Source organism: Penicillium vulpinum (assembly GCF_028829585.1).
Source record: "Penicillium vulpinum strain IBT 29486 chromosome Unknown utg000003l_segment0_segment0, whole genome shotgun sequence".
Lineage (NCBI taxonomy): Eukaryota > Fungi > Ascomycota > Eurotiomycetes > Eurotiales > Aspergillaceae > Penicillium > Penicillium vulpinum.
Window position 1 is genome coordinate 4,344,877 of NW_026643243.1, and position 21,321 is coordinate 4,366,197.

General features: G+C 49.0%; 6 protein-coding genes across 6 annotated transcripts; 4 read left to right on the forward strand and 2 right to left on the reverse strand.

Moving 5' to 3' along the window:
- Positions 1-666: 666 nt before the first annotated feature.
- N7479_006703 (SNARE domain- containing protein) lies at positions 667-1,166 on the forward strand (the record flags this gene model as incomplete). The annotated part of the gene is made up of 3 exons (XM_057254397.1): positions 667-692; positions 782-890; positions 1,008-1,166. 3 exons carry the CDS (start codon positions 667-669, stop codon positions 1,164-1,166), a joined length of 294 nt encoding a protein of 97 aa, XP_057108259.1.
- Positions 1,167-5,409: 4,243 nt separating this feature from the next.
- Positions 5,410-7,471, forward strand: N7479_006704 (arrestin family protein; the record flags this gene model as incomplete). Its single annotated transcript, XM_057254398.1, has 5 exons — positions 5,410-5,471; positions 5,529-5,672; positions 5,733-6,051; positions 6,105-6,530; positions 6,587-7,471. 5 exons carry the CDS (start codon positions 5,410-5,412, stop codon positions 7,469-7,471), a joined length of 1,836 nt encoding a protein of 611 aa, XP_057108260.1.
- Positions 7,472-8,930: 1,459 nt separating this feature from the next.
- On the forward strand, positions 8,931-10,608 carry N7479_006705 (PH domain protein; the record flags this gene model as incomplete). Its single annotated transcript, XM_057254399.1, has 3 exons — positions 8,931-9,050; positions 9,116-9,241; positions 9,301-10,608. The coding sequence occupies 3 exons, from the start codon at positions 8,931-8,933 to the stop codon at positions 10,606-10,608; spliced, it is 1,554 nt and encodes a 517-aa protein (XP_057108261.1).
- A 413-nt stretch (positions 10,609-11,021) lies between these two features.
- N7479_006706 (uncharacterized protein) lies at positions 11,022-12,183 on the reverse strand (the record flags this gene model as incomplete). Its single annotated transcript, XM_057254400.1, has 2 exons — positions 11,022-11,646; positions 11,714-12,183. The coding sequence occupies 2 exons, from the start codon at positions 12,181-12,183 to the stop codon at positions 11,022-11,024; spliced, it is 1,095 nt and encodes a 364-aa protein (XP_057108262.1).
- An 842-nt stretch (positions 12,184-13,025) lies between these two features.
- N7479_006707 (Short-chain dehydrogenase/reductase SDR) lies at positions 13,026-13,817 on the reverse strand (the record flags this gene model as incomplete). The annotated part of the gene is made up of 3 exons (XM_057254401.1): positions 13,026-13,064; positions 13,350-13,667; positions 13,794-13,817. 3 exons carry the CDS (start codon positions 13,815-13,817, stop codon positions 13,026-13,028), a joined length of 381 nt encoding a protein of 126 aa, XP_057108263.1.
- A 1,179-nt stretch (positions 13,818-14,996) lies between these two features.
- N7479_006708 (uncharacterized protein) lies at positions 14,997-21,161 on the forward strand (the record flags this gene model as incomplete). Its single annotated transcript, XM_057254402.1, has 1 exon — positions 14,997-21,161. One exon carries the CDS (start codon positions 14,997-14,999, stop codon positions 21,159-21,161), a length of 6,165 nt encoding a protein of 2,054 aa, XP_057108264.1.
- Between the last annotated feature and the right edge of the window lie 160 nt (positions 21,162-21,321).

Below are 21,321 nucleotides of genomic sequence, written 5' to 3' on the forward strand. Positions count from 1 at the left end.
AACTTCAAGGCGAGTACCAGGCTTAGGTATTCAATTCAAGGAATTTAGAATACAGTCTACGCCATAGCTAATTCTATTTAGCCTTCACGGACTCTAACGGTAGAAGGAACAACAGTAACTACAGTCGAGCGCTCAATTAAAATTTAGTGGAAGACAAAAAAAAGGTTGGTTAAGACATCTTCAGGCCCAGTTTCATACTATCACAATAAGTTCTGAGGCAAGTGGAGCTTCAAAGGTACAAAACTTGAATATATACTATATCTTCATTAGAAAAACAATTGGAGATATCAGCATAGCTCATCTAATTGCAAAATCATGAGCATAATGAGACTCGAGTTTGCATGTTGTAGATTGCGCGCGGATTTGTACACGGTATAATATATATAGCACCAGGGTGTCTGTAACATCAGCAGTAGAAGACTGTTCAGCTTTGCCTTTTTCAAAGATATAATGAAAAATGCAAGTAGAAATGTGTTGTAAATTTCCACATAGTGAATAACATCGATGATCATGTGATCACTGGACTGACGTCGGCTCCGATACCCCAACTTCGAAAGCTGGAAGCTTTTGGCCACTCATTCGCCTCACTCATTTTTGTGACAACTCAGCGGGCTTTGCATCACTCCAAATACCTACCCTACGAAGATCCAGAGAAATTCATCCAAAATGAGTGACGCCTACGAACGTGAGCAGTACGTCCCCCCTTTCTCCACCTTGCCCTGTCGGATCCCCCTACGAAAGGAGCTATGTTTGGATTTTGAGTGCTGACACTTTGAAACAGGCAGAATAATGCGCTCCTCAATTCCCTCTCCTCAAAGGTCTCCGCCCTCCGATCCGTGACGATCGATATCCACGATAATGCGCGGGATCAGGACACCATCGACCATACGGTACGTCTTCACTCTTTCGCCGGTTCGATAATGATGCAAGACATTTGCTTGTAACCTGGACATACTTTGACTGGCGCCTTGATGGTTAACTTGCGACTGACAATCCTGCCTTCTTAGAGCGATGTATTCTCCTCCTTCTCAACAAACCTGAAAGGTAGCGCCAGTCGACTCACGCGGATGGCCAAACAAGGCGATTCCGTGGCCGTGATGAAGATTGCGGCCATGTGCATTGCCGCTGGTATCGTTCTCTATATCATCCTCGGATGGATCTTCTGAAGGACTTCCTGTGTCCTTGCAACCTGCTGCTTCCTCGCACCCTTTCACCCACGTCACAATCAAATTCGATACCCTTGCTGGACCGAGACTCGTATTGAACATCTATGATCCGATCCTATCATCTTCTTCATGGCGGTTCGTTGTCTTCATCTTATGAGGCGCATCTGTGCTTCTTTCGATCTTAACATGGCATAGCACGTCGGAATGCAGTGTAAATTGTGCTCCAGGATTCCCCACCGTTTTCGATATACTTGTCTTTCTATTTTCGGGCTGTGCCTGTCATAGACATTGCGACGCGACTCCTATCACCTCCGACCAACTTCGGTCATCCCTCCACCGCTAGGTTCTCTTTATTGACGTCTTATGATTCGAAAATCAGCCCAATTTGTTCTGATCTCTTGGAGCGGCCGGGTCTAAACCTCATTGCGACTGGACACTTTTGCCTCCTCCCCTTTCCCATGTCATTAATACTGTGGTTACTCGTGAACATAATACATATATACTTGGCCCCGGGCTCACTGAATCTGTCCAGGCATGCTCCAGTATCTACTCATTGACGTACACAATTGATAAGGAGGATACACATACCGATTGGTCTCCTAAGACTATACTGTATATACTGACATTACCACCAAGTGGTCCATCATCCTGCCGTAATAGATTTGGATGAACGCCCGGAATTTCTAACCAAAAAAAAGCCCTCAGAGCTGATCTTGAGTTTAAGACCACCAATAGAATGTTATTCAACGACGTTCGAGTCATACGATCTCTACTCCGCAGCTGTCAACTCATTCAGCCCGGGGAAGCCGGTCCCGCAGTGGAGAACAAGGACACACTCTCATGATCTGTATCGTAGACAGTCCTTCCACGTGTCCAGTCTCATTGCCGAGGCGGTATTTCGATCCTGGATTTGAGGCCGGTTGCACTAGATACCGTTGAGTTCCGACAACCGAGGCTGCCTACTTACATACGTATGATGGTATTCACAGCCTGCTGGACGGAACGGAGGACCATCTATCCGCACAGGCAGCCGAGGCGTAGTCAAGCATCTCCCTAGCTTCGATCGGCCTTGAGCGGCTGCAACATAGCTGATTATATGAAATTTTCGGGCGTTCACGGGTGTTGTCGAAATTTTCTAAATTTGATTTGCATTTTTAGATGGTTAGTTGCCAGAGATGATCCATGTTTACAATATAAGCATTGAAAGCTAGGCTCTTCTGGTTGACATGAAGTTCGGTCTTTATGTTGTACATATATAGAACATATAGGCATACGATATACCACGATCTAGACCATCGGCAAACCCAGACCGAATACCCGAAACAAAGACCCTTACTTTGTACCCATGTGGACTAATTCCGATGTACAATTGGCCCACCCGAGGCCCTGGAAAGCGCAAAAATTCTTTCCCGTAGATCCACGCGATCTCTAGTTCCCGCTCTAGACAAGTGCAACCTTGGAACCTCACCCCTGGCGATCACGAAAGATAAGTAATATCACGGCCTCTACTCGGAGAACTATATAGTACCTAACGAATACCAGCACAGCTACGCTTTGATGCTTATAACCCTAGTTCGGATATTTGACTTATCAGGTTTTTCCACAAATCAATTCTAGAGTGTTTTAAAGTGTTTTAAAGTGGTTTCACGTGTTTCGTTGGTTTGTATTTAGAGTGGGTCAGATCTATTGCGACATTTGGATCTACCACTTCTCATTGGTGCGCAAAGACCTCTTCCAGCTTCTTATCTAACTTCCAGAAAGAATATTAACCGAGATGATAAGCGGCTACTTGTAATGTGTTGCGATTGGTTATGGAATATCTACTCTTTGACTGGACGCCTCTTGATACTTATTGGAAATGGTTTGATATATGTTTAGGTTTAGGTTTCATCTGTGGCTTTACATGCACTAAGACCTTACATCCATGTACGGTGTGCGTTCAGCTGTGTAACATGGCTGCTAGTTTAATAGTATGGTTAATATGTTTGATACTCCGTAGTAGTATAAAAATAACAATGTGAGTCAATCACAATGACGGCATGCAATATCTTTATCTTGTGTTATCAGTTTGACGCGTAAAAGAGAATCCATATTATGGAATTTTATTTGGTATGATGCAATCTGTGGATAAGTTCTGGAACTCACCGAGAATTTTTATAGTGGATAGCGTTACTAGTGTCTACAAGTTCATGATCTACTCGGTGGGGCCGTAAGGACGAAAATTTGTAGCTTTGACCCTGATCTTCTGATCTTAGAGCTTTCTAGACATGATTATGGCGTTCGGCCTTAGACCTATCAGAACATAAGCTTCCATGGTTGTGATCAGAAGGGTTAGTATAGGTCGCACGCCATGCGAATCGATGTTGCCCGGCCTAGATGGCACTGCCAGATCAATAAATGAAAAATTGGCAAAAAAAATAAAAAATAAACTAAAACAAGTTCCAGCCCAAAATATCACACCGGGAAACCCAGTATGTATATACAAAGACAGCACATACGGCTGTAGATTAAATCGGCACACAATCGGGATTCCGATCCGGTGAAAAGCGGAAATTCCAAAGGCATCCCGACTAGGCCCGCGGTCCGGTCTGCACAATCGGGCGGCCGAGTTACTGCAGGTGTGGCATGCAAAGTAGATTACTAGTGCTAGTAGTATTGTATACTAGTATACCCGAAACAAGTCCGCAAAAGTGGGCCGCAATTAGTTTGTGTTGAGACCTTATCTTCCAATGTTATGTTTGGTCCTTTTCCAGCTTCCAAGGTTATATGAAATCCCTCGCAATATGACCCGCTTTGAACCTATCATAACGCCACGGGCAATGGCAGTTAGGGTGGAGTCTGATACATCCCAGTTGATTCCCGCCCTTACCGCGATGCTCATCAGGGACTTTTGGTGATGTAAGTCTTGGGTTACTGTACACGGTTAGATCACGGATATTTCCGAATCTTCCCGGTGAGATTAAGATAGGCCAAGCTTGGTTATGTTGTAAAGTCAAAAAGGTACGGAGAATACGCTCCGTCCTCCGCTCCGTCCTCCGTACTCCTTGCAGTACAAAGTATATAAATTCCGTGCATCAACGTGCATTTCACATTTACAGGGGGTTTTCAGACACCACACTTGCAGGAAGACATGGCCATATATCGGGCACCTAGGCAGATTGAAAACTGAATTTGTCAGCGTATATGAGGAGTATGTTGTATCGGGGCGTTGGAGTGCCAGTTCTTGGCGTGAACGGGCGGCAATTGAAGGGTTAACAAAGGTCTAAGCCATGCCTTCTGCATTCAAGTGGCGCCATCTGAAGTTGGTAGAGATTGAGCGCTATATATGTGCTACATGTACTGCGACTGTCTGGACCTATATAGGTTTAGCATTGGTAGTATAGATGGTCCCATATAGCATTAGAGTGGGGTTTAAGTTGACGATCAAGTTCTGAAGTATGAACCTTATGCCATTTCTTGTGTAACTCAGAGGCATATATGCATGTTGACGTCGCGCATCCTCAAATTCTTCAAACCATGCGAGAAGGACGATCCCGAGGTATGTACAGCATTGCATGACATGATGCATGAAATGCACATGTGGATAAATATAGACCCCGACGACCGAGGTGAATTGGGTGAATGATTCCACTCATATGTATGTTATTGAACTCTTATCATGAATATAGGATGAATTGTATATAGCAAACAGAGTATAAATAGGGAACAAAGGAACATGCGTGTAGGGTAACCTATGTATATGTAGGTAGTATGCGGAGGTCTGACATTCATATGATAGCGCTGACGTAAAAGATGTAAAACACCAGGCACTCATTTTGATGTGATTAACCGGTTAAAACGGCTGCTTGTTCTTAAATCTCTCAAATCCTTTAAATCCCCCCCTGTTTCTTCTATTACATTTGTTCTCGATTATATGCCAAGACAAGTCGGAGCCTAACATTTCTCACCTATCTCCCTATAAGAGCTTAGTCATTTTACATCTTGCCACCTAAAAACGAAATCGAAAAACGGCGAAAGAAAAAAGAAATTTAAAAGAAAGCGCCGGAAACGGCAGACACTCCACTGAGGACCCGCGAGTCGGACCAGCCTTGCGTATCTGGCCATGTTCCGGTAGATCAACGATAGAGAAAATACGGAAAAAATACCGGTCATACAGGACATTTATCCTGGCTTTATTCTTTACCCTTCTTCTCCCCCTTCACATTTTTATTCCACACATTCTCATCTTGCTGGCACATTCCAAATGGCCCTCAGCTTCTTCAGCGGCGGCGGAAGCGCCAGCAGCGCCAAGTACTTTGACATTAGGTGAGTGGGGGAGACCTGCAGCTCGTATGCGAACTATGAAAATCTGACTTCATCCAGGTTGAACGACGAATATATCGTCTTCCGTGGGGGTGAACATGAAGCTGCCAGTGCGCATCTGCGGGGCACTTTGGTCCTCTGTTTGTCCGAGCCGCTCACCATCAAACACATCCGTCTCCAGCTGACGGGCATGTCCCGCGTTTGGTATGTGTCGCATACCCCCCCAATTTTACATAATTATCAACTAACAGATTCCTCCCACAGCTGGCACATTCCGTCTAGTGCAGCCGCCGGTGGGCGCAAGTCATGGCGGGAACGTGTGTTCTACGAGAAATCATGGACCTTCCGGGATCCGGGTAAAGGCAAAACCGAAGTCCTCCCCGCAGGCAACTATGAGTATCCCTTTGATGTTGTACTTGAGGGCTCTATGCCTGAGAGTGTAGAAGGTCTTGCGGAGACATGGGTGATGTACCGCTTCAAGGCCGAGATCGGCCGCAAATACGTCAAGGACATTGTGGCGCGCAAACCGCTCAGGATCATCCGAACTCTGGATCCCAGCGCCTTGGAGCTTTCACATGCAATGGTAAGTGGCGATTATCAGCCCAACCGGTGAACTTTTACTGACCAACATCCCAGTCCGTGGACAACATCTGGCCCAACAAGATTGAATACTCCATCAGTACTCCGACGAAAGCGATTGTCTTCGGAACCGCGATTCACGTCGATTTCAAACTAATCCCGCTTCTCAAGGGCCTTCGCATCGGTCAAATCACGTCACAGTTGATCGAAAGCCACGATCTTACCCTCAATCCAGAAGACCCCGATTCAATTCGAAACACATACAAGATCACAAGGACGATCTTGACCGACGAGTATGAGCTGGACGAGGATAACATTGAAATCATCGATGAAACGGCGGAGGGATACCAATGTACGCGTATCCTAGATATGCCGCAAACGTTGACCCGTTGTCTGCAGGATACGGACACCAAGGGTATCAAAGTCCGCCACAAGTTGAAGTTCCGTATTCAGCTGCACAACCCCGACGGTCATATCAGTGAGGTGAGTGAAAGTAAAACCACTGACCATTCTTTTATGAGGCTAACATGTCAATTCAGCTCCGCGCAACGCTTCCAGTTTCGATTTTCATCTCACCCCACCTTGCCATCGACGACAACAACAACCTTCTCTCGCACACCCCTCAATCTGCCCGCATGGCCGTCGATGATTTCGCGCACCAGGCGCCTCCCCTTTATGGCGAGCATACCTTCGATCAGCTGTATAGCGAATTGGATCCCAGCGGCTATCGCACACCAGGCCCCGGCAGTGGTCCAGGCACGCCATTCACTCCTCTCAGTCGCAACATCTCGTCAGATAACCTCGCCTCCATGAACGCCCTGACCAACACCGATATTTCGGCCTCAGCTCTGCACCACCGTCTCACAAACTTGAACGCAAGTTCCTTCCACAATCCTAACCACCCCATCACTCCTGGTACAGTCACTCCTAGCGAGGCGGCACTGCACGGATCTCACTCCCCAATTCCAATAGAAGGGCACAACATTCATCGCCAGTTGGGTGTCTCCGGTGACTACTTCGGACCGTCTTCATACCCACACAACCAGGCGAGTCCAGAGCTCTCCCGTCGGCCATCCGACGAAGTGGAGCACGACACCCTTCCCTCAGGCATGGCAACCCCCTTCCACCCCCACTACGCTGAGGTAGAGACCCTCAGCCGGGTCCCCAGCTACTCGACCGCAGTGCGCTGCGCCGTGCGTCCACATGACTCGGGCCTTCCTGATTACAACGCTGTAATCGCGAGCAGTCTTCCCACACTACCAGTCCCGCAGTCTCCCCAGCAGGCTTATATCCGCAGCGGACGTGCAAGCGGGACTGCAACTCCCCTAGAGGTGGATCGCCCCGGCTACTTCAGTTCCCACGGCACCCATGCTGATGATGAGGATCGCAGACTTAGAATTGCGCAAGCTCGCGCCAGAGTATGAGGGGTGGACATGATGCTTCGATCCACGAATGATCTTACACCTTCAATTTCCGCCAAAAGTTTTACTTCGTGTACCGGTGCTGGACACTGAGACCACCGCGAACCGCCCTACCCCTTACCACGTCTCCCGCAATTTCTCTCCACTTTTCTTTTTTATCTCCCTCATTTCATTCCATTTCCCACGAACGATCACGGCCAGACCCCAGCATCACCCAGCATCCAACTACCCCTTTCGACCCTCAGTCTCAGCCAATCTGCACGCAGCATCGTTCTGAATTACTGTCCACCAGCGACAGCTTCCCACCTCATCTTATTTCTCTTTACCTTCTTCTTCAGTCATTTTTTTTTCCCTCTGGCGTTCGTTCATAGACGGGCAGGGATATTTTCATAGATGGTCACGCGCGGTGTTTTTGATTTTTCTTCTGCTATTTTTTAACCTCACGAATGGGATTTGATACGAGCTTTATGACATTGAAAAACAATAATGCCCATATGAATCACGCATACAACGCCCTATGTACTTAATTATTTTGTTAGACTAATGCTCAACACATTTGAGATCTGCAATGATATCACTACCCGATTAGGAAATTAGCTGTTGATCGAATTAGGTAATGGGCCTCCCCGTGGGTCAGGGCTGGCTGACCCCTGGCTGGACTTCAGAACCTTGGAAGACTCGGAAGACTCTACTTCCTCCGTCAATGGCATTGTCTTCTTCCAACATTGATTCATGGGCACATGACCTCTGCCAATTTTGAGTACCGTTGCTCTATAGGTTCATTGTATATTTTTCTTTGCTGGGCTCTAGTAAGTAGGCTTGGCTATAGTTGAAGCCTACATAGCTATACTTACCCAGTTCATTCTTGGCAGTAAACACAACTTGCCCCCTCGAGTATAATTGCTACATTTGCCTTCAATTGACGTGATATAATTTGGAAATATCTTCCAGCGCTGAAATAATCTGAATTGTGGCAAAAGATCAAGCCACAGCACGTACAAAGTACCCAGCTGAGATCTAATAGGGTTCGTGTGGCTTTATCTCGAGCGAGGGGCACGGTGACCTCATTGGCGTTATTCAATCGGCTAACCTGGGAAGAATGTGTTTTCTCGCCAGAATTTTCCAATATCAAAATATTTCCACCTAAGGACAACATCCCATGTCCATAAAACTGTTACCTGGCTTTATGCAAGTCCACTTGTTTCGAATAATTATGGATCTTTTGTGTGCTAACTAGCTAACTAGTCCGCCCATAGACTAGCGCTCCCCCGCCTTGGTCCTACACAGCCACCAAGCCTAATACCCCCCCCCCCCAAATATTTATTTGAGCCACACCATCGCCTGCTTCTTCGTCTCTGGGTTTGGCACGGACAAGAAAGCCTTCGACTTCAATTGTGAATCGTCGACATAGTCAATTCGATCCTGGACTCACCGATATACCTTACCCCGCTCCTCCGTCACTATGTCCACGAGCCCCGCGGATATCAAGCTGCCACAGCGGTCTGGTACCGTGAGCAGCAGCTTTACTCGTCGTACTTCTATGAGTGATGACGAGGCTATTCCTGAGACCGATAGCAGTGAGGTTTGTATCTGTGATGTGCCTGAAGAAAAAAGAGTAGCTGGGACTGACAATATGCTTGTTTCCAGACTACCACTCTCCTGCTAGAGCGTCTCCGAGCATGGAAGCATATGTGCGGATATCTCGAGGATTACTTCAATGCCACCGCCAAAGTGCAGAAGTCCCAGTCCAAGGATTATGAAAAGATCCTGAAGGTCAGCGTTTATTCCCATGAGCCGGAGGAACCGAGACTGACCAAAGAAATGGGATACAGGCCGTGAACGAACCCCTCAAGGAAGGCCACCACTTCAGTTCCAGCGCCGGCGGCGTGTCCGGTCTATTCGAGAACATCCGCCTCAACACCCAGGGCATGGTAATGATATACAACGACGGCGAAAAGAACCTAAAGAGCGCGGTGCTGCCCACCCTCGAGCGTCTACACAAAGAGATCAAAACCAAGTCCAAGGAGCTGAACAGCGGCGCCGTCAAGGGCGCCAAAGCCGTCGAAAAAGCCCGCGGCCTAACCCAGAAGCACATCGAGCTCCTAGGCCAGAACTCTGCTTCCCACGACAGTTCCTTCTCTAGCAAGATCGAGCCACACCACGACCCCTACCTCCTCAAGCGCGGCGTCAACCACCGTCTAAACAACCAAGTCAACGAGGAAAACAACCACCGCCAGGACATCCTCGCCGTGCAGAACTCCTTCCAGCAGTTCGAAGCACACGTCCTGCAAACTGTCCAAGGCGCCCTAGACCAATTCCACCAGCACATGGGCAGCCAACTCGACCGCCAGCGAGCAATGTACGCCGACATCCTCGGCACCGCCCAGCGCATCCCCCCAGACTTCGAGTGGATCAACTTCTGCGTGCGAAACGACGCAGCTCTAGTAAACCCAGACTCGCCCCCGCGCTCCTTCGCAAGCATCACCTTCCCGAACATGGACCACCGCTCCACACAGCCGCTCATCGAGGGTTCCCTCGAGCGTCGCTCGCGCGCCATGATCAAGGGCTACAGCTCGGGGTACTACGTCGTCACGCCAGCGCGCTATCTGCACGAGTTCAAGGACAACGACGATTTCCGCCGCGACCCCACCCCCGAGCTCTCGCTGTACCTGCCAGACTGCGTTGTCGGCGCTATTGATGGCGTCAAGTTCAACGTTAAGGGCAAGGACGTCTCAAGCGGTAAAATCGGTAATGCCTTCCACACAAACACCGAGCTCAGCTTCAAGGCCCACACCCCCAACGACGCCGAGAAGTGGTGGTCGGTCATCAAGGAGTCTAGTCGCTCTCCGGCTCCGGCTCCCCCGACGCTGGCGGTGGCGACTTCGCCCACCGCTACCTCGCCCGGTGGCGCTGTTAGCCCCTCTCGTAATGTGTCTGGCCAGAGTCAGCCTCCTGTCTACGCTGATACGGAGAAGTCCCAGGGTACTGCTTCCCCTGCTGCTGCTTCCCCTGCTGCTGCTTCCCCTGCTGCTGCTTCCCCTGCTGCTGCTAGCCCGGCTGCTGCTAGCCCGGCTGTGGGAGTTACCGGCACGGCTAGCTCGGGTACCGCGCTCGGCGTCTCCGCTGTGGAGAAGTCATAAGATGGCTTCCCTCGTGCTTGTTTAGGCATGCATTTTTCTGCTCTTATTGGTTTTTTTTTTTTGGACTCGCATTGCCCGCACACATATTTATGTAACGCACGTGCATCTGGTTCGTTGATTAGGGTGTTGTGTTCATTCATCCATCCGGAGAAATCGGAGGAGAGTGAACTTCCTGGTCAACTTGATACATATATATACATCCTAATGAATTTCTTTTCACACCAAAATACAAGAGTTAGATATCAACGCTAAATGGATCAAAGATCCTTCAATTATCAAATACACAAAGCTGACAGAGTTGTGTCATCGAATCATATCATAGCCTATGGACACACACGGACATGGGCTAGCTAGGTAGTCCCAGCATACATAACATTGCTGCAGACATTTTCATCTTCCAAGATTAAAAAAATTCAGAAATCCTCGGGACTTTCCAAGTCATCCAGCTTCTCTCCAAGGAAGCGTCCTAGCGCAGCGCATTTAGACTCCAGCGCAAGCAAGACAGCCGGTGAGGCAGAGAGGTTTAAACTAGACAGACGCGCGAGGTCAGCGCTGCGGTCAACCTCAAACTGCGGGTCTCGGTGGCCGTTTTGAGTCTGGTTCGGAGATGCAGGCACGGAAGCCAGTGTGCGCGAGATATCACCCTGTGAGCCGTCAGGTGTACAAGTTCCATTACTAGCATCGGCGATGCTATTATCAGCCGCGACAGAGTCGGTGTTGGCGGCACCGTTTGGCTCTGGGGAGTCTAGTCTGGATGGGCCGACAGCGGCCACGAGGACTTTGTCCGCGATGCGGGTTACCACTGCGACGGAGTCGTCGAGTTCGAAGACAATCGAGCCTACGTCGCCTAGCGACATTGATTTGGCGGTCACGTAGGATGAGGGATGGCTGGCTGGGTTGACGCCCGTCAGGTTCCCAGTCGAGGCCATCTTGGCGTAGCATGTGTAGGCGGCGCCGTAGGTTGCGCTGAGGTTGCGCAGTTGGCGTGAGGAGAGGGAGGAGCCGTGGGCGAAGACGGCGCCGTTTGTTGCGAAGACACTATAGAGAGATGGGGTCATTAGGTGGATATTCAGGTGGAAATTCAGGTTGAAGCGCAGCTGCATACATGATGGTTGTGATCTCCGGTGGTGAAAGGTTATCTTCCAAAAGGTCGCTTAGTGCCTCAGCGTCTAGCATTTTGATGTCGGGGAGACCGGGAATCATAGTGTCGGTGTCGGTGTCCTGGCCTACCGAAGGCGTGTATTCCTCCACCTGAACCTCGGGTTTCTTCTGCAGTAATACGCAATCTGCTTCCGCGATGTAGTCTTTTGGTGGTGTCCACGAGCAGTCTTCTGGGAAAAAGAAACAGTTGTCGTGATAGTCTTCGTCGTCGTGGTCGTATACGATTGGCTCGTCGGAGTAGTCCAGTAGATCTTGGGCACACTTTGTCTTGTAACGGGCCCAATAAGGGAGGAAGGTCGGTTCGCAGGGAGGCTGGGAGGTAGATAAGGATATAGTTATTGAGGAGCAATCGGATATCGAATCAGAGAAGCCGGGATCTGGAGGAGATTCGCATTCAGCCATCTTCACACCCATAGATGCAGAATCCGCGCGCGGAGATTAGGACGTGGCGGTTGTTTATTTCCCCACGAAAAAGGTAAAATCAATGAATAGAGGGCACGAGGGAAGCAGACGATCTTCTCATAGCGGGCCCTGGGGAGGTAAATGATAGGGAATGAGGGGAACACGCAGTGTTTCGGAACCGTTGACTCAATGAGAGCTAGTCCAAATGGAAAGGCACGATGATTCCAATCGCGTCTGGTGGCACATAGGAAAAAGCTAGGGAAACGGAGCTTTATGAAGCCCCGTACGACCAGCAAGTGTCATGAGATGTGAGCAAGCTCCGCAATGGGAGCACCCCAACGATCGGACAAATATGAGGGAAGCGTGTACATGTGCGCCAACTTGATTGGGGGAGGGAGAGGGGAAGAATATGTGAAAACCGAGAGCTAAGCGCGGCAGTATGAGAAAGTCGAAAATAGAGAGACCGTTCGAGATGCGACACGAAGCCGGGGGCAGGATGGAGACCAATGGTAGGGAAGGGATCAACCGGGAGCGGGGAAGAGAGTGCGGAGCATGCAAGAGGATTTCCACGAACCTGGCCTGTGCGAAACGGGAGAATTGGGGGGATCGAGGAGTGTTCGAGGGTTTTGAGGGTGTTTGTTTGTTTAGAGGTTGAGTTGGGAGGAGAAAGAGAAGAGGAATTGGAGATAAAGGTCCGGTTGGTGTGGAGTTCCCGCATGACGTTCTAACACGCTGGGGTCTATAAGTACAGCTGCATACATATGTACATAGTAGTATCATATGTGTAATATTTATTAGTTGGCTTGCAAGTAATTTCTATATTTTTGATCCTTTTCTATTACCTATGTATATTGTTAAATGTTTACTATATACACTTTAGCTTCATCTTCGTTCTGTTGCAAATTAGCAACACACATTACCAATCTCATAGAATTATTAAGAGTGACTAAATTATAGAGTCTAACGAATTGACCTCAGTTCTATACATTCATATAAATGGAGTACTCCAAATTCTGTAAGCTACCTACTTTATAGGTACCTTGGGGCTTTCCTATCTTGGCTGCCGCTTTTATGAGGGTACTCAGAGTCAGACTGAGTAAATCTCAGTCTGGGCTCAAGCTCAGTGAGCTCCTCACTATAGTCACGTGACTACTATCCAAGGCCCAGCGCTTGCTTACTGAGCAGCCAATCACGCCCCTCAGTGGGCGCGCAGTGAGAGAACCCACAACGTTGGTATTCAGCACGTTGCGGTATTTCTTCTGGGAAGGGGGGTTTGCCAGCGAAACGATGCCGGTATTGTTGACCAGGATGTCTAGACAGCCGTAGTCTACAGCCACCTTCTCTGCGGCGGCGTCTACAGACTTGTCCTCAGTCACATCGAGTTCAATGCCTGACACGGTTCTTTTGACATCTGTGTCGGCTTGTAGCTTCTTCACGGCTTCCTCTCCGTTGTTCAGTTGGCGACTGCCCGGAATGACATGGCAATTGGGCCAGGCCTATAGGAGATCTTTCGCTGTTTCATATCCGATGCCTTGGTTTCCACCTGTATTGCAATCCAGCTGTTAGCTTCACTATTTTTGAGGATGTCATCAACTGGATCTTATATTACCAGTAATTAACACGATCTTTTGAGATGCGGCCCCCATTGTGATAGTCAGACCGCTGAATTAGGTTCGAAGACTCTTCTTTGAGAATGACCCAAGGGGAGTCAAAGCCAAGCACAAAGGTTGTAGCAGGCAGTGTCGGTCTATCACTGCCCAAGTGTGGATGGAGACGGTGAGAGGAAACAGAAGGAGAGAAAGGCGAGAGTCAATCCACACTGGCTGTTCTGAACCCAGGAAGTAGAGCTGTTAGCAGGTTGAAATAAGACTGCGGCAGCTCAGAAGGTTTAAACGTAATAGATGGCCATCGGATATAGGAATTTGGGCCGGATTGATGACATAGGTCTCCTGAGGTCGTCGTATCAAAGAAAGCGATGGTTTGCGTTGATATCAAACCGCAGCCTCGCAATACTGAGCTAGGAAGTTGATTAGCTGTTTGCATGTAGTTCGCACTTTCTGGCTAAGTCCGTTAACTCCGATAGAACATCCAGCCATCAGGTAGCCCGCATGCTGTGACGAGCTATGTCCTTATATAGCGAGCGCAGTTCTAAGGCGCGGCTTGGAATCCTAGTGTTTTGCTCCTGGCAGAGCGGTTAGGGCTGGTCGGCATGCCCCCCGAGGCCCTGATCGTGACACCATGGCTTGGCCCCAAAACCGAGAGATCTTCAAATTTTGACGAGACAAAGAGCAGGACAGTCGTCTACTGAAGAGAAGAAGCATGCGGCATTGATAGGTGTGTTGCACCATGAAACAAAAAAAAAGTGGACAGGGAAAAGTAGGAAGAGAGAGAGTGAGGGGAAGAGACAGAGAGAGATGCGTCTAGGTATGTATGGGCCAAACCAGTCATCTGCCCGAACCTCGATAACATTGCACCATGCAGGACCATCCTAGGAGAGGCAAACTCTACCTAAGCCTTTGCTTTTGCGTGTTTCAGTTGGTTCTTTTTCTGGGACACAAGTACTCCGTAATGCCACAACAATCTCATACTTGGAGTTCAAGCATCAAGGCATGAACATTGGCAAACCGCCGGAGGCCCCTAAGCCAGTTTGGGATCTAGTGCGGCTCAACTAGTACCAATGGAGGAGGTTGAGCTCCGAGCAAATATATAAGTCCGCCGCCCCCGGGGCCACTTCCCCTCTTCAACTTCCGTTGATTTGAGCTCACATCGAGCTCAACGGAAAATATCACGTACTGTCCACCTGGGCAGAATACATTTGGCCCAACATGGCACTTTCAGATTCTGAGGGCTCTGATGTGGTGATGGTCAGCCCGGGCGATGTCCAGGATTTCAACGAAGGAAATATCCTGCCTCTCCCAGCAAGTGATCTGAAGAAGATCAGAGAGTGGCTGCAGCCAACACCCTATGATCTGGAGGGCTCTGAATTTTCACGGCACCTCGAGTCGTACCTGGTGGGTACAGGCCAATGGCTTATCTCTACAAACACATATCAGCAGTGGCATCAAAGCGACACGAACGGTCTGCTGTGGATCAAAGGCATACCGGGGTCTGGAAAGTCTGTCATGGCTGCATCGATCATCCACCAACTACGTAAAGAGAACGTTCCAGTGCTCTTTTTCTTCTTTCGACAGATTATCGATGCAAACCATCAACCAGTCGCAGTCCTACGGGACTGGCTTTGCCAAATCCTCCCCTTTAGTCCAACCTTGCAGGCCAAATTGAAGAAGGATTACCTCGAAAAGGAACGCTCTATCGATAGTCTAGCTGCTAATGACCTGTGGAAAAATACTCGATTTGCTCTCACTACTTTCCCTAAGGCATACTGCGTCGTCGATGCCTTGGATGAAATGGACCAAGGTAATGATGACTTCCTCCAGGCTTTAGTGGAGCTAGGCCAGTGGCGCCCCGCCAACCTCAAGGTTTTGATATTGTCACGCCCAGTCGTTGCAGTGGAATCGCCTTTGAGACTATTCTCAGTGCCCGTTCTACCCTTAGATAAAAAGCTTGTCGATATCGATATCGCTGCCTACGTGCAGCACCGACTGCGAAACTCACCCATACCCGAAGAGTATTGGACTCACATAACTGAAGCCGTTCCCGGTCGAGCGAATGGTCTGTTCCTGTATGCTAGGCTTTCTATGGATGCATTTTCGAAACCTGGGGCCAATGCTGGAGATGTGCTTAATAAGTTGCCTGCTAACCTGAACGTGATGTATGATGGGCTACTACGCGAGCATGCAGAGCACTCCAATGTTCCTAAAGACCTCCAAATACTTATTCTGCAGTCAATTACACATGCTACCCGCCCTCTTCGACTTCTTGAGGTCGCTGAGATGATCAAAGCGACTTATACTCCACTTGGAACATCTAGCTTGAAAGAGATCAAGAATATTGTCCGAGCGGCTTGTGGCCCCTTGCTCCAGGTTCTTCATGACGAAACCGTCTCGGTCGTTCACCATTCTTTGACTGAGTTCCTCAAGGGGCTCACTCGCCTCACTGTCATTGATGAAGTAACTTTCCCAATTTTGGAGGCCGGCCCAACTAATCATCGACTTGCTGTTGCATGCTTGGATTATCTTATGTCTGGCTGCCTAGAAAGCATCGATGTCAAAAAGCGCAAGAAGGATGACGAATATTACAATCCTAAAAAAGCCCAGCAGAGTGAGATCCGCCTGAAATTCCCATTCCTTGAATATGCAGCGAACAATTGGTACATCCATACTCGCCGTGCCGCCTTGACTGGGATGGATTTGTCATCACTTTACTCGGTCATTGACGAGTTTTTTGGAAGCAAGAAACAGTTCATCGCTTGGTTGGACATCGACTGGCCGCAAAATTCTATCCAGAGTGTTACTCCGCTTCATGCTGCCGCCAAAGCCGGGCTGGCTCAGTACGCCGCCCACTTGTTCCAAAAAGGCAACTTCGACCCAAATGTTCAGAGCCATGACGGAGATACGCCTCTTTACTGGGCTGCCTTTAGTGGCCATGGAGATGTTGCACAAGTTTTCATTCAAAACGGGGCAGATCCGGACGGCGAAGCGAACCAAGGATACAAGCCTCTTCATAAGGCCGCCAGCAAAAACCACGCTGATGTCGTCAAAGTCTTGCTTGCTGCTGGTGTTGATCCAATGACACCGAAGACACGAGAAACTCCAGGCAGGCACTGTGGCAATGCGCCGACATCAGTTGGTCATACTCCATTGATGTACGCATGTCACAATGGTCACCTCGAGGCAGTAACTGAATTTCTACCCTATCTCTCAGAGGACAACATCAAGCGGGCCCTCAATTGGCTTTCAGGCTCAGGACACGCGGCATGTGTATCTCTCATTCTTCAAAACAGTGTCGTGGACATGAAGTCACACTTCGGAGGAAAAATTTTGTTCGAAGCCTGCTTGAACGGCGACCTGGATACGATCAAGGTTCTTGTTGGAGCAGGTGCGGATCCCAACACTCGCTGTTTCTATCCCGAGGACGAGTTTGGGGGCATTGGTTCTCGCATGCGTTATCCAAGGAAAATGAAAACCCCCGGAGAACGAGAGGAGCCCAGGGGCTTCACTGCTCTACATGCTCTGAGTGGAATCAAAGACCGTGAGCGAACTCGCAAGATCCCGCTGGAATGTGTTTCAGTCGTCCTCCAAGCTGGCGCTGATGTTCATACGAAGTCCAAGGATGATGGAAAGACAGCTTTGCATTTCGCCTGCGCAAACAATATAGATATTGTTCAACTTCTTTTGGAGGCAGGGGCGGACCCTTACGCCAAAACCGACAGTGGAGCCACGATACTACACACCGATGGAAAGAATGACAAGAAGCTGCTTCCTATCCTGCTTGATTCGGCAGCTGTTGATATCAATAGGTTGATGGCGGAGAGCAATGGCGGACCCTTGTTCAGTCGTCTTCGTGGTTACTATCCTGAAAGGGGAATTGAGATTCTGAAGTACACCACGGACCCAAATTTGACCGAACCAGACGGTAATAGCTTTCTCCATGTGTTACTTGATCGGTATAATTTCTCCAAGCAAGATACTGTTCTTGAGGCCTTGCTGTCCGCTGGCGCTGATCCGAATCTTCAAAACAAAAAGGGCGAAACGCCACTGCATAAAATGAGTGATGACACCAAAGTTGAATCAATCTCCAAGTTGGTCAAGGCAGGTGCAGATCTTGAGATCCGGGATTTGGAGGGTCGAACAACCCTCTCTAAGAGTCTTTCCGGGTATTCGAAGGGCATATCTAAATTTTCTAAATCCCTTATCAATCTAGGCGCCCGACTGGACACACGGGACAACAAGGGCCGTACTCTTTTCCACAAAGTGGTCTGTAAAGTTGAAGCTCTGGACGATTTGATAAAGATGATGGATTTCGACCCTTCAGTCGCCGACAATGAAGGCAATACGCTCTCCCTTGAGCTCGTTTTCGCAACTGATAGATCGGACAGCACGTCAAATTTCAAACATCTCAAAAGTCTGAGGGTTGATATTGACCATCCTAATTCCCACGGGTGGACAGTCTTGCATCAAATGTCCTTCAAAAATCAGACTAACTGTCACAGGAGACCTTCTGCCGAGACAACGTTTGAGTATGTCCTCCGAGAGTGCAAGAACAAAAGTCCTCAGGATACAGACGGGATTCAGCCTTTGCATATTGCCGCCGCTGTGTCAGAAGATAATGTTTTTGGGCTTCTCTGCTCTGGGGCTGATATGTTCGCCGTTACGAAAGAAGGCATGACGGTTCTCCATGTCGCAGCTCGAGCCCGACAACCTGGCATAGTTGGTCTTGTTCTTTCTAGAATGATTGACCTTGATGATGAAACACGGAACACCTTCATCAATCAAAAAAATGTGGAAGGAGACACGGCACTTCACTTCGCCTGTTGTTCTGGTCGACCCGAGACTGTCGATCTTTTGTTAAATGCCGGCGCAGATCCCAATCTGCCGGGCAAGGATGGATATACTCCTTTGAGAGCATGTGTCAATTTTGAAATGGAACAAGTACGATGGAAGAAAATGGGCAAGATTGAGGACGTCAAAGCCCTCAAGACCGCCAGCATCTGGCTTGGTATCCGAAGTCTGCCACCGGCGAAAGATGACTCCGAGGAGGGATCCAAGGAGTCTCAATGGAGATCAAATAGTGACAAGGGTGCTTCAAGCTCGACGCGTCTAGATGAGATTCTCACTTCATTGGTACTGCACAGCAAAAACCCTTCTTCGGACAATGACTCGCTTCGGGAAGCATTCCAAGAAGCAGTATCTAATCAACGCGACTATACCGCGGAATGTTTGCTACGGCTCCAGAATCGTGTGTTCCCTAACCTGAACCTGATAGAGGGACCGGGAGGTAACGGTTTTACCCTGTGCAACGCTCGGCTTCAAGCCGAAATATCGTCCCTCAGAGAAGAAGAAAAGATGCGAAACGAATGGATGAACACAAAAGGTGGAAGCAGAAATCTCCACTTCGAACAAATGGTTAAGTATCTTCGTCTTCGGCAATACGGTCTATTCGAGGAAATGGCTTCACAAACGGATCTCCTCGTGCTAGATTACACCCATATCTCTGTTCTCCACTGTCTTTTGGATGATGGTCTTTCAGAACTCTTAGATCGTCTCTGTACTCCAGAGCAGGCTCTGAAGTTTGATGACCACGAATGGTGCGAGCATACCGAGAATTCCTGTTCCCGTTCCGGATCTCGTATGCGTTCCAGTGCTAGGACACTGCCGCTTCTGATGCACGCATGCCACCGCAACTTGCCAAATATGAAAGTGGTCCGAACACTTGTGGAAAATATGGGTGTGAACATCGATTCAAAGCGCAGGGAAGAAAGATATGTCGATGGCGATTATGAGACCGTGTTGGATCATGCCGTTCTACATGACCTCGCTGAGGGCAAAACTTGGTGGAACGTGCATCAGGCTTTGCCGTACCTCATCAGCAAGGGCGCGAATCTGGAGGTGCGCGATGACAAGGGGGAAACACCTTTGCATATCGCCCTCGACTATAACAAGTACAAGGGCGTCTTTTACAGAGATGCTGTGGACATTCTTCTGGATCATGGCGCAGACGTCAACGCAGTCAACGCCAACGGGGAAACCTGCCTGTCAAAGGCTGGCGCTGATATTGACTTGATCAAGTTGCTTTTTTCTCGTGGCGCTACGATTTCCGCTACTGCTGTATTCGCCGCCATTGAGTTTTGCAATGTTGAGTTATTGGAGCTCTACCTCTCCCATGGTGATGTCGCCAACATGCGGCGGCCCGCGCCAAAGAGTCGAGTAAGGCCTCATGCAATTCAGAAGACCATAATCCCAACTGCTGAAGAGTATCCTTTGTTCTATGCGGCAACTTTCAAATCCGTTGAAAGTCGCAAGGAGTTTGATATTGATTCTGTTCGAAAGGACACGATGGCAGCGCTTCTTCGGAATGGTGCAAACCCATACGCTACCTTCTTTAAGCTCCATCGAGTAAAGGATGACTCTCTCAGTGATGGCGACGACTCGGACTCGGACGATGTGCATGCTGGTTCCAAAGATCAATGGGAACCCGAAACCTGCACTGTCATCCATGAGATCTTGACTAAAACGGAGGTGTTCGAGCCACTGCTTCAACTGCCATCTCTCCAACTGGAATGCCGAGATGACAAAGGCAGAACGTTGATCCTTTGTACTAGTGAACCCGAAGTAATTCGACACCTTGTCGACCGCGGGGCTGACATTACCGCTCAAGACAAATCTGGCAAGACCGTTGTTCACGCACTCATAGCCCGCCAAGCCAAAGAGGAAAATATCAGCATCATGCGGGCTCTCTTTGACAAGGATCCTAGCATTGTGCAGATAGGGGATGAAGCCGGTGATACTCCGCTCCACTATGCGCTTCGCAAAAGGCCGATACAGTTCAAACATGTCGAACTACTACTCGAATACGGAGCAGATCTGCACCAACCCGATTCAAACGGCGATACAGCTCTCCATATCCTTTGCAGAAGAGCATCTAATCACAAGACACGCATCGAGCAGCTCTTGGCCCTCGGGCTCGGCATCAACGCACGCAATAAGAAAGGCGAAACTCCACTCATGCACTGTCTTGCGGAGGGCAGATTACGATCTAGTATGTGGTCGTACAGTGGCGACAGTTCCAGCGACAATGACAGCCTGCTCTTGCTCCAAGATCTTGGTGCGGATTTCCACGCGCGAAACGACGCGGGGATGTCGATGCTTCATGTAGTTGCTGGCAGGAAGGTGCGCGATACCCTTGGTGTTCGTGAGTGGGAGATTAAAGACAAGAAGGAAAACCTCGTCAGTTGGTTCAACTTCATCATGGGCTTGGGTGTGGATCCTATGCTTGAGGATGCTCAGCAGCGAACTTCTTTGGATCACGCTGCCGCTTGTGGCAACGAACATATTTTGAAGTTGTTCAAGCACAAGGACGCTCAGGAGTGAAAGCGGTCGGATGAGCTCAGGGGTTTTTCCCGAGGTCTTTGTTTTGTATAGTCATCCTTTGTGTTCTTCGTCAATTTATATTCCGAGGTTTCCATAGCTATTCTAAGGTTGCTGATTCACCATGGAGTAGAACTAAAAATGGAGGGACAACGGTCAAGAG